This window comes from Camelus ferus, chromosome 19 (genome assembly GCF_009834535.1).
Source record: "Camelus ferus isolate YT-003-E chromosome 19, BCGSAC_Cfer_1.0, whole genome shotgun sequence".
Classification (NCBI taxonomy): Eukaryota; Metazoa; Chordata; class Mammalia; order Artiodactyla; family Camelidae; genus Camelus; species Camelus ferus.
In genome coordinates, this window is record NC_045714.1 from 35,129,256 (window position 1) to 35,141,680 (window position 12,425).

General features: G+C 35.4%; 1 protein-coding gene across 1 annotated transcript; it reads right to left on the reverse strand.

Annotated features, from left to right (window-relative positions):
- Window positions 1-8,380: 8,380 nt before the first annotated feature.
- DEFB126 (defensin beta 126) lies at window positions 8,381-12,086 on the reverse strand. The gene is made up of 2 exons (XM_032461188.1): window positions 12,029-12,086; window positions 8,381-8,673 (listed from the first exon to the last, which is right to left on the reverse strand). The coding sequence occupies exons 1-2, from the start codon at window positions 12,084-12,086 to the stop codon at window positions 8,381-8,383; spliced, it is 351 nt and encodes a 116-aa protein (XP_032317079.1).
- Between the last annotated feature and the right edge of the window lie 339 nt (window positions 12,087-12,425).

Genomic DNA, 12,425 nt, shown 5'->3' on the forward strand with positions numbered 1-12,425 from the left:
AAAAAAATGTTAAAAAAATGAAAAGAACTAAACTCAACAACAATTAAAAAAAAACAATTTAAAAATGGGCAAATGACTTGAAAATAAATTTCTCCAAAGAAGTTCTGCAAATGGGCAATACCGCATCAAAAAATGCTTAACATCTTTAGTTATTAAGGAAATGAAAAGCGAAAACCAAAGTGGGAAAACACTTCACTCTAATTAGTATAGTTAAAAATTTAAAAATGAAAATAACAAGTGTTGATGAGGATGTGGCGAAATTAGAGCCTTCACTACATTGTTGACTGGAATATAAAAATTAGCAGTCGCTATGGAAAACAGTTTGGTGCTTTCTCAAAAAGTCGAACATAGAATTACTCTATGACTTAGCAATTCTACTCCTGAGCATGTAGCTAAAAAAATTGAAAACGGGTGCAAGAAGATACTTGTACATGGATGTGCATAACTAAAAGATGTAAATAACCCAAAAATCCACCAACAAATGAATAGATAAACAAAATGTGATATATATGTACAATGGAATATTATTCAGATATAAAAAATAAAATTCTCATTACATGTTCTAACATGGATGAATCTTGAAAATACTCTGCTAAGCAAAATAAGCCAGACACAAGAGGACAAATATTGTATGATTCAACTGATATGAAACATCTAGTTTAGGCAAATCCAGAGAGACACAAAGTATATTAGAGGTTACCAAGGCCTGAGGGAAGCAGAAAATGGGGAATTATTGCTTAATGGCTACAGAGGTTCTTTTTGGGGTAATGAAAAAGGTTTGGAACAAATAGTAGTGATGGTTATACATTGTGAATGTGTTTAATGCCACTGAATTGTACACTTAAAAATGGTTGAAGTGACAATTTTCTGTTACATGTATTTTAACACAATTTTAAAAATGTAAGAGTATGTGTTTTTAAAACCAGATATACCTTGTTTGTTGAGAAAATTATTTTGATCTTTTAATTTTCTTTTAACATATTTAATATTCCTTTATCTTTGTTATTTTGTTTATTCTATTAAGTGTGTATGTACACATGTGTGCACGTGTGCATGTGTGAGTCCTGTAATTGAGAAACTGAGGTAGTATCTGATTTTCACTAAGTCAAAAGTCTCCACCAGGGGGATATGTTTATCTAGACTATCCTTAGACCATTTACTTCATTTTTCAAAAAATTTCAACCCTGTGAACCATTGATATGTGTTCAGAAGTGGGGAAAAAAGCCGGTTGGCTTGGATGAGGACTATCTCCCTCATTCAGGTTGCACAGTAGTTTTTCATAGAAATATATTTTACATTAAAAAAATCGACATGGAAGAAATCCTTATTGGAGGCAAATGTAAATTTAAGAGACGTTACCTCTGAGGTTCCAAGGACCTGTCTTCACCATTGCTACAAACCCTTACATGGTGTAAGCCATAGTCAAGAAATTATAGTCTTTCTGAGAATATGAATTTCCACTATAAATGACTTGTGGCATTACCTATAAGCATCAAATAAGGACGATTAGTTAAGTCTGAGGAGTCAGGAGTATATAGAGCTTTGTATTGTTTAAGTTTTACTTCTGAATTTTGGTGGTAAGTTAATAATGGTAACCATAAGAATGGGTCTTAATAGTAATGACAGATCAATAATAAATAAAATAAATATATAAATACTTAAATAAAAACAAAATGTATAATATTCATATCAGCAGCAGAAAATATTATCTATCCAATGAAACTAAGATATGAGAAACAGATGAGATACAATCAGAGGGCAAGAAAAGGCCCTAATATGCCAGTAATTATGTTAATTTTACATGGCTTAAACTCACTGATCAAATAACAGAGATTCATCATTGGATTGAAAAAAGATTCAAGCAGTATTGGACAATAAGACATATGTATAGTGGACTTTTATTAGTGGAAATGTAGTAGAATAGATATACTGAATAATATATTTGGTGAAAATAGCCAAAAAAGTTGAATACATTTAAAAAGTAAATTATTACCACATTGCCCAGTTGTCAAACACAAAGAATCTGCAAAGGCCAAAAATGAAGGAAGAATAGAAACCCTCGAAGGAAAATGAATGCCATTTTGATCAGATGTATGAAGTCAAAATCCAGTCCTAAATGAAACATAAAATTGACATTGTATAAACCTGGTATCAAGTCTTGTGTTTAAGTCTTTGATCCATTTTGAGTTAATTTTTATGAGTAGTATCTAAGATAGGATCCAATTTCATTTTTCTGCATGTTTATACCCAGTTTTTCCAACATGTTGAAGAGACTGTTCTTTCCCACATGGGTGCTCTTGGCCCTCTTGTTGAATATTAGTTGACCATATATGCAGAGACTTAAATCTGAGCTCTTTATTCTATTCCATTCTTCCAATCCATGACTGTGGGATATCTTTCCATTTGTTTATGTCTTCTTTGATTTCTTTCAACAAAGTCTTACAGTTTTGTTGCATACATCTTTCACTTCGTTGGTTAAATTTACTCCTAGATATGTTATTATTTTTGATCCTATTGTGAATGGAATAGTTTATTTTTTTTTCAGATGATTTGTTGTTAATGTAGAGAAGTGCAGCAGATCTACATGTGTTGATTTTGTATCCTGAAAATTTACTGAATTTGTTGACTAGTTCTGACAGGTTTTTAGGGAATCTTTGGGGTTTTAAAATATACTTGATCATATCATCTGCAAATAATAACAGTTTTACTTCTTTCCTTTTCAATTTGGGTGCTTTTTATTTCTTTTTCTTGCCTAATCCCTATAGCTAGGACATCCAGTACTATGTTGAGTAAGGGTGGTGAGAGTGGGTGTGCTTGTCTTGTTCCTGATTGTAGAGGAAAAGCTTTCAGTTTTTTAACCATTTAGTGTGATATTAGCTGTGAGTGTGTTGTATGTGGCCTTTATTATGTTAAGCCATTGTTCATTCTATACTCAGTTTGTTGAGGGTTTTATTCATAAAAAGATACTGTATTTTGTCAATGCTTTTTCTGTACCTGTTGAGATGACTGTAGGATTTTTATCTTTCATTCTATTAATGCACTGTATCATATTTATTTATTTGCATGTGTTGAACTATCTTTGCATCTGAGAGATAAATCCCTCTTGGTAATGGTGTATAATCCTTTTAATGTGTTGTTGAATTCAATTTGCTAATATTTTATTGAGAACTCATGCATCTATATCAGGTCTCTTGGTCTATAGCTTCCTTTTCTTGTAGTATCCTTAATATAGCTTTGGTATCAGGGTAATGACATTCTCATAGAATGAGTTGAGAAGTGTTCTACTCAGTTTTTTAGAAGAGTTTGAGAAGGTTGGCATTAATTCTTCTTTAAACATTTGGTAGAATTTGCCATTTTAGCTGTCTGGTTCTGGGATTTTTCTCTTTGGGGAAGTTTTAAATTACTGATTCAATCTCCTTACTCATTATTGGTCTGTTCATATTTTTTAAAAAATTTCTTCATGATTCAAAAAAGATACTTGATACGATTTTAAGTCTTATGTTTGCTAAGATTTGTTTTGTGTTCTATCATGTAATCCATCATGAAGAATGTTCCATGTGCACTAGAGAAGAATGTGTATTCTGCTTCTGTTGGATACAATGTTCTACAAATGTCTATTAGGCCCAGTTTGTCTAGTACATGGTTCAAGTTCAACATTTTCATGTTGATTTTCTGTCTAGATGATCTATTGCTGAAAGTGGGTATTGAAATTCCCTGCTATTATTGTAGTCTTAGTGGATATTGAAATTCCCTGCTATTATTGTAGTCTTTAGCTATTACATATAAAACTGTTGTGAGTAATCACAGGCAGGTTTTTGTGTGGACATGTTTTCATTTCTCTGGGATATATGTCCAGGAAGTTGATTTCTAGATTGTGTAGGAAGTGTATATTTAGTTATTTTGAGAAACTGCCCAACTATTTGTCCGAGTGGCTGTACCATTTTACAATGCCACCAGCAATGGATGAAAGATTCTGTTTTTCCTCATCCTTGCTGGTATTGCAGGTTGTCACTATATTTCATTTTTACTGTTTTGATAGGCGTGTAAAGACATATTGTGATCTTAATTTGCATTTCCCTATTTGCTAATGAATTTGAAAATATTTTAATGTGCTTATTTGCTATCTGTATATCCTCTGGTATAATATCTCTTCGTGTCTTTTGCCTATTTTCTCATTGAATTTTTTTACTATTTTAATTTTTTAATTGAAATAATTTGACATACATTGTGTGAGTTTAAGGCATACAACATGTTGATTACTACATTTGTACACTGTAATATGATTGCCATTGTAGCATTATCTAGCATCTCTATCACATCACATAGTTATTATTCCTTTTTTGTGGTGGGAATAATTAAGATGTAGTCTCTTAGCGAGTTTGATATCTATAATATAATAATGTTGTCTATAATCACAATACTGTTTATTAGATATCCAGGATTTATTTGTTTATTAGTTGCACTAGTGAGTTTGTATTCTTATTTGGTCCCAATTCTATTATCTCTGACAATTCCTTTTTTTCCCCATCCATCCATTCTGTACTTTTGATTGCTGAATTCAATCTACTTATACTTACAGTAAATGTTGATATTGTAAGGACTTACTATGGCTGTCTTATTGAATGCTTTCTGGTTGTTTTGTATCTCCATTGTTTATTTTTCTGTCGTTTCTGCCTAACTTTGTGATGATCCTTCTGTGGTGGCGTGCTTTGTTTCCCTTAAGAAAAACTTTGATGAATCTACATTAGATTTTTGCTTTGTCATTATCACGAGGCTTACATAAAACATCTCACAGATAAAAACGTCCATTGTATGCTGATAGCAACTTATCTGCACTCACCTAGAAGTCTTCACGTTTTTCTCCTCCCCTTTTATGTTTTTGATGTCAACACTTACCTCTTTTTATGCTGTGTATATATATTAACAAATTATAGTAGCTATAGTTATTTTTAATACTATTATCCTTTAACCTGTGTACTACAGTTAAGTGGTTAATTCACCATCTTATTATAGAATTAGAGTTTCCTAAATCTGCCTACAGGCATACCTTAGAGATATTGGGGGTTTGGCTCCAGACGACCACAATAAAGCAAATGTCAATAAGGCAAGTCATATTAATTTTTTAGTTTCTCAGTGCATATAAAAGTTATCCTTTAAGATATACTGTGGCCTATTAAGTATGCAACAGCATTATGTCTAAAAAGACAAGGTACATACCTTAATTAAAAATACTTTATTGCTAAGAAATGCTAACCATCATTTGAAAATGCAGGGTTGCTACAAACCTTCAATTGGTTAAAAAAAAAAAAAGAAAATCCTTGAAGTGCAATAAAATGAAATGTGATAAAAAGAGATACGCGTGTATATATATTTCACCTTTACCAGTGTTGCACACTTTCATATGTTTTTATGTTATTGATTAGTGTCTTTTCATTTCAGCTTGAAGAACTCCCATCAGCATTTCTCGCAAGGCAGATCTAGTGGTAATGAACTCCCTCAGCTTTTGTTTGCCTGAGAAAGTCCTTATTTCTCCTTTATATCTGAAAGATAGCTTTGGTGGATAGAGTATTATTGGCTGGAAAATTTTATCTTTCAACACTTAATTCATTTCACTGACTCCTGGCCTGTAGGGTTTCTGCTGAGAAATTTGCTAATAGCTTAATGGGGATTCCTTTGTAGGTTATACTCTTTTATCCTTGGCTGCCATTAATTTTCTTTATTTATCTTTGATTTTTGGTTGTTTCATTATAATATATTATGGATAAGATCTTTTTCCATTGAGATAATAGGGCTACTTGTTAACTTCATGAACTTTGGATGTCCATGTCTCTCTCCAGGTTTGGGAATTCTCAGACATTTCTTTAAATAAACTTTCTGTTCCCTTTCTCTCTTTTCTCCTTCTGGAATCCATATTATTGTGCATGGTTTGCAGAGATCATTCTCGAGACTTAAATGGCTGTGGAAAATTTCAAGGTAAAGAAGTAGAAGTCAGCTTTGAGGACATCTTCAAGATTAGCATGAGATGGGTTAGAGACGTTCTGACCTTGAAAGCAGGCCAGAATGCCTTCAATTTGTGATTGTGTTGAATCTCAGATGTCTCATATTTTAAGTGGAGTAACATACCTCACTAAGCCTGTAAGTCTGAGAGCTTCACAGGAACCAGATACTGTGGAGTTCTACATATTTTAACCTATTTTAATTTTTAGAGTGATTTTTGGAGGTGGGTATATTATTATGCCTGTCTTACCAATTAAAAGAAATTAGGTAGAGATCACATGATGAGTTAAAGCAGTGATGAGCAAACCTAGATGTGACCCTAAATATGTTTCACTCCAGTTTCCCCAGCTTTAATCACGTTATCATAGTTAATTCTTTTGTTTAGGGTGATTGTACATCAATTTGCTTGGCACATTGTGGGTTCTCATACAATGAAGATGCTTTTTCTCCTCCAGACCCTAAGCAGGGAAAGGTTATTTCCCACCTTAGTCTTAGCTTAAACTTAAGCGTGAGATGAAAAAGGAATGGATATAATGCAAGAAGACAGGAGGGTAAAGTTTCACGTCGCAGCTCTAAGATTATATTCCTCATCCATAATCACAGTGATCACAGCTCTACTATGTTGTCAAGGTAGTGATCCAGGTGACGACTGAGGAGGAAGCACAGTGAGTTCCACCAGAAGCCTTTAAAACCCCATTTGGCTCTTCAAAGAGATCCTATGATCCTAACCTCTGTCACACTCCTCTCTGCATAGTAGTGAGCTTTCCCCCAGGTGAAACATGGCTTGTCATCACCCACACTCATGCAGAGCAGCCATGGCCCAGTGGGCTTGGCCCTCAGGAAACTTGCCTTTCTGTTCTTCATCCAGGAATCAACAACCTGCTACAGCCACTCCCTATGACATGAGTAATATGTCAGAAATGGTGTCACCCTTGAAAACAATTCCCAGCCCAGAGGCCCACAAATCTGCCCTAGCAGAGATGATCAAACTATAAACTGCATCAGAAACATCTGCAGTTCTGCTTAAAAAAAGCAGAATATACGACACTGGCCACTCGCAAAGTACCCTGAGTGGGAGTAAATGTTTTCTGTCTTCTTCAGGTTCATAAATGTAGGCTCAAAGATGGGAAATCAGTTGTCCATAGTGCAAGACTGAATACATGGTAGGACAATGAACGATCTCATATATGTCTGTATGACATATGTCTCTATGACTGTAAAGCTCATTTTTAAAGCTGATTTTTTTCTCCTATCCTCCTTTGCTGAAATGACCTGCCTCTGTCCTCCCACCTTCCTGTGTGAATTCATGAGTCCTACCCACAATGATAGGCAAGAGTATAAAAGGCAATGATGTCCTAGTAGTGGGGGCAATCCATCCCTCAAAGCTCTTCTACTAGATGTCATATCATAGCTGTGTCTCTTGAAGGAGGCAGAGGCCTGTCTCCTGGTGAAAATGAAATAAATGAAGGTGATACTTCATTCTGATTGCTTTCTCTGACTTGTGTGGGCAGAGTTTACAGGAGAAGTCCTGTGGCTAAACATGAGTGCCCATCCCAGTATTTAGATCACAGTACAGAGCTCTTGATCTTCCTTCTTTTCTTTCTAAGTTGGCAGTGTATATGAACGTAGACTTCCAGGGAGAGAAGAGAATTGGATAATACCAAAGTATAGTAGCAGAGTGCTCTTAGTAGTCAGCTAAGGCTGTCTCAGTTCTAATACTACAAATCAGTATTTCTTGTCTCTGAAGTTAAGGTCTGCATCCTAAGTTTGTTGTAGGAAATCCAGTAAGAAAATAAATATGAAAGCACTCTGTAGAAATGCGTTTGTATTACTGCTTCAAAAGTACACAGCAAATGCCTTCACTCTGTAGGGAGAGGCTTCAGTCATTCCATATGACAGACCAGTGGTTCTCAAAATGCGGTTCTTTGATCAGCAACATCAGCATCTCCTGGGAACTTAGGAATAATGCTTATTTTCAGGCTCTACTACAAAATCAGAAACTAGAAGTAAGGACCAGAAATCTTTTTTTTTTTTTATTAAAAAAGCAGACCTGCAGATGTTTCTGATGCACTTTATAGTTTGATCATCTCTGCCAGGGCAGATTTGTGGGCCTCTGGGCTGGGAATTGTTTTCAAGGGTGACATCATTTCTGTCCATCAGTCCTTAATGGGTGTTTTGGATTAACCCTCACTTGTGCCTCTATCTTATCTGCATCCTTACTCTGGAATTTCTGGTGCTATGGAGATGTGATGCCCTTCCACACATGGTTTAGTGGAGGGACAGTGAAAAGGAAGGGGAGTATAGTGACAAGACTGACCCCAGAATAAGCTCCTTTGCTTTAATGAACCAAGCATCCTAGATCAGGAGACAGAGGCTGGAATGTTTAGGCAGCCATGGATTTTGCTGAAGTTCCTGCTGTAGTTCTTGTTGTAGTTCTTGTTATAGTTCTTGCTGCAGTTCCTCCTGTAGTTCCTCCTGCAGTTTCTTCTGTAGTTGTCCCGGTGGTTGTCTCGGTAGTTGCCATGGTTGAGTATTCAGTACAGAGATTAGACAGAATACAGCACATTTTTTCTTTGCTACACATCCCAGTAGCTGGCTGTACTGATATCTCTCCATTTCTGCACATGCTCCTGCATTTTCCCATTTTGTTTGCACACCTTCTCACATACCAATTACCTGCACAAAGAAATTATATAGATCATTTAAGACAGAGATCACAAAATGATAAAAATAACAATAGTTTTTTGAAGACTGATTATTCAAGTCCCTCACCAGTTGTTTCGCTGTACTTTTCCTAACCATAAAGACCTGATCTGAACATTAAATGAGATTTTATAAATGTGTATACACACAGAAGTTTAAATATATATGTATGAGCCTTTCATAAATCAGAATTCTGCATATAAACACTCTCCAGATGTCTATTTCCCATTATTTTAAATTGGAAAATGTATAACACATTATTACTCATGAATACAAAACCCCTAACCAGTTTCATAAGTTGTAGCCAAAAAACACATAAACATCTAAATAGAAATTTTAAAACTATAATTTTAAACTATGAAATGCTCAAATCATTGCTGTAAAGCTTCTTATCACTACCCAAACATACATGACTTTTGTTGATGCTTGGTGAGATTATTCAAAATATCTTTACATGTTTCTGAGGTTCTACAAACTATATTTGAAATATAACTCTAGATTTGTCTTATGTATTGTCTTCTTAAATATAAATACAAAATTTTCACATGTATCTATATGTGAAATGTATCTACAAAATTTTGTGAATAAAAAACCAAAACACATTCTACTAGGAATATATTCATTAGGGAGACATTATGTAAGGAGTGCCTATATATTTGCACATATTATATACATATATGAAAAATTCTCTCATCACATGGTATAACACATAGAAGACCCTGAAGAGGTGTTTAAACTCTTTCTTTCCTTCCTCTGTTAGTTAACTCATTCCTCTATTCAAACAACAAATGTATAATAAATGCCTACCATGTCAAGAATTCTGCAAGATGATGAGAATAAAACAACGAACAGGAAGACAAAGTCTGAGAAGCTTTTACATTGGAGAGGGGAGAAAGAAAATAAACAAGTAAATGAATAAATAAAATAACTACAGTGAAAAATGCAACAAATGAAAAAAATAATGTGACGTAATAGAGAGTAAGTGACAAGAGCAATCGTTTTTAAGCGCTGTTGACGCTACTGCAATCTCTTAACTGCTGCTTAATCTTCCTCTGAGGATTAAATGAGATTTTACATACATAATAGTTGTTTATACACATTTGTATACCTAGATTTATAGATACATGTACAAGCCCCCCATTCCTAAAATCATAATTCTGCGTGGAGTTGTTGAGGAAACTATCCCTCAAGAAATGACATTCAAGCCCAGACAGAAGGATCCAGCTCTGTGAGGATCTAGAGGGCAAGTGTTCAAAGAAGAAGAAATAGCAAATGTGAAGGTCGTGAGCAGGGGAAGAACTTGATACTTCTGAGGAGCAGAAAGATTGCTTGACTGCTTTTGTTTTTGTGATTTTTTCTTACTTTGTCACTGCTTTTTCTTTTGTATCTGCAGTGGCTCTCCATAATGGTCCTTGGCCTTAAATTTCCTCTCCAGCCATTCCCTCCACGATCCCGTTTTTCCTCACTATTCTAGACATCTCCATGGAAATAATACTCAGGTGTCTTCCTTTAGCTCTCTTCAGCTGGGATATGTGGATGGAAACCTCTGATCAAGTTTCCTTCCTTTCCATACCAATCTTCTTTGGGCCCTGGTGTTGTGTTGATTCTTCCTTCCAAATGTGCTTTCTAACAGTTGCATTTCTGATGCCTCCAGATCTTGGATTAGACTTGGATACTCTTACAGAATAAATCCTAAATTGCTTGTGTTTGTTTAGAAAGGGAACTGAGGAATTTTCTCAGAGCGGTTTGGTTTAGGAATAGGATATCACGTGAGTATGTGATGTATGTCATCAATGTCCCAGAGACGGAAGGAGAAATCATGCAATCTAAACTCATAGAATTTCAAGGATTCCATAATCTGAAACATCTTCTGAGAAACCCTCATCCTGTTATTAATTTCCTCTTATCCATCATCAGTTTGAACAGTTCTGCAAATTTTAAAGAACATAAAATACTATCTTTAGAAGCAGGCTGTAGAGTTATATCACTTTCTACATGTTAGGAAATTCTATCTCAAAAAATGAGTTTCTCTCTTTGTGTCATGTAAAAAAAATGGGATTGAGTCCAACGTAAAAAACAGAATTTTAAAAACCTAACGGTAAGCATGGGTGAATAAACTCTTCTCAACACGAAGAAACAATATTCTAAGCTAATGGGAGAACGTGAAAGAAGTACTAATAGATTTGACAACATGAAAATGAAAAATTTGTTCCTCAAATCAGTAAAAATTTTTAGAAGTAATCAATGTGTTGTAAAATATTTGCAGGAATTGCAAAATAGAAAGGCTGAAAATACTAATATACTAATAGTAATACTTGTCAACATATGCTGGTTTCCTTGAATGATACCTTTTGACCAAGCAACGGAACTTCTAAAATTTACCTATATAATTAGAGAATCTCACAATGGTACATTAACAAGGTTGTACATTATTTATAGTAGTGACCCATTGGAAAAATAATCCAAATGACACACAATAAAGGACTCTCCAAGTTAATATTGGTACCAAAATATGACAGAATAATAAGCTTCCACTACAAACTGTATTTTCAAGGAATATTTAAAGATCTGTGAAAATTTCCCTGACAAAATATTAAGTTAGAAAGGGCAGGTTATAAACTCATACATCAGTTGGTTACAATTTAAAAAATATAAGCAGTGAAGAAATGGTGGCTAATTTATTTCTCAAATGCTTTCAGTGTTCTTGTCTTAATTTTGTAAATATAAACTATAGAATTAATTAAAAAGGCATGCTTACACAAACAAAGCTGAAATCTGACATAGAACTTCCAGTAGTCTTGAATCTTTTCACCATGTTCACTCAGAATATTTTTCTTCCCTTTCCACCTTACAGTTCTATAGATATTTAGAAATAGCCTTCCCTGCCCTGTTAATCCCATTCAAGAACAACAAAAATTGGGTAATCTTCTTTATAAGACCAAGAAAATTAAGAGACGTATTACAGAGTTGTAGCTTCAGGAGGTAATAGCTGGTCCCATGCACGTGGAGTGAAGCAGGGCTGGACCGAACTGCTCTTACATGGTAGAGGGAAGTCTGGAATGTTCGGACCATCTCTGCCTTTGGAGGCAACTTCACAGTTTTCTCACTACCCACCTTCAGCTCCCATCACAGACACTGTTCTCTTGTGAGAGTCTTAATGTCTCTTTTGTTAGAGGTGTTCTGAAGAAGTAGGGCAAACCTCAGGCCCCCTCCCAGTGAGGGCCCTGCCCCAGTCCCATGGACGTTTGGTAATAGGGGCTCCATATGCAGGACCCTGTTTTAGGCCAAAATTTCTTCTTCCCCAAGATTCAAATGGAATCTATTTTACCTGAGACCAACTGGGCCAGGAGGATAAAGAATGTAAGAGTGAACAGTAGAGACTTCATGGCTCCTGAAAGACAGTAGGCAGTGGGTCCTGTGGAGTCCAGAACTCTCTATTCAGCGTGACTCTGAACACAGGTCTTTATTGTCCTCCCTCGGTGCAGTCGGCTCAGCCAGTGCACTGTGCCAAACATAACTGCAGCCCATTGGCCAGCAGCTGTAACTGAGGCATCACTATTCAAGAGCCCTGTTCTAGGCATGCCTTGGGGGAAAGAGAAAGGCTTAGAAGAGGAGGTGCAAGAGCTGCTGAAGTGTATGGCAATTAGGAGACAAAGGCACAGGAAGAATTTATGCTGATCCCCTAAGGATACCCCTGGGTACCCCTGTGTATTTTTTCAGTCTCC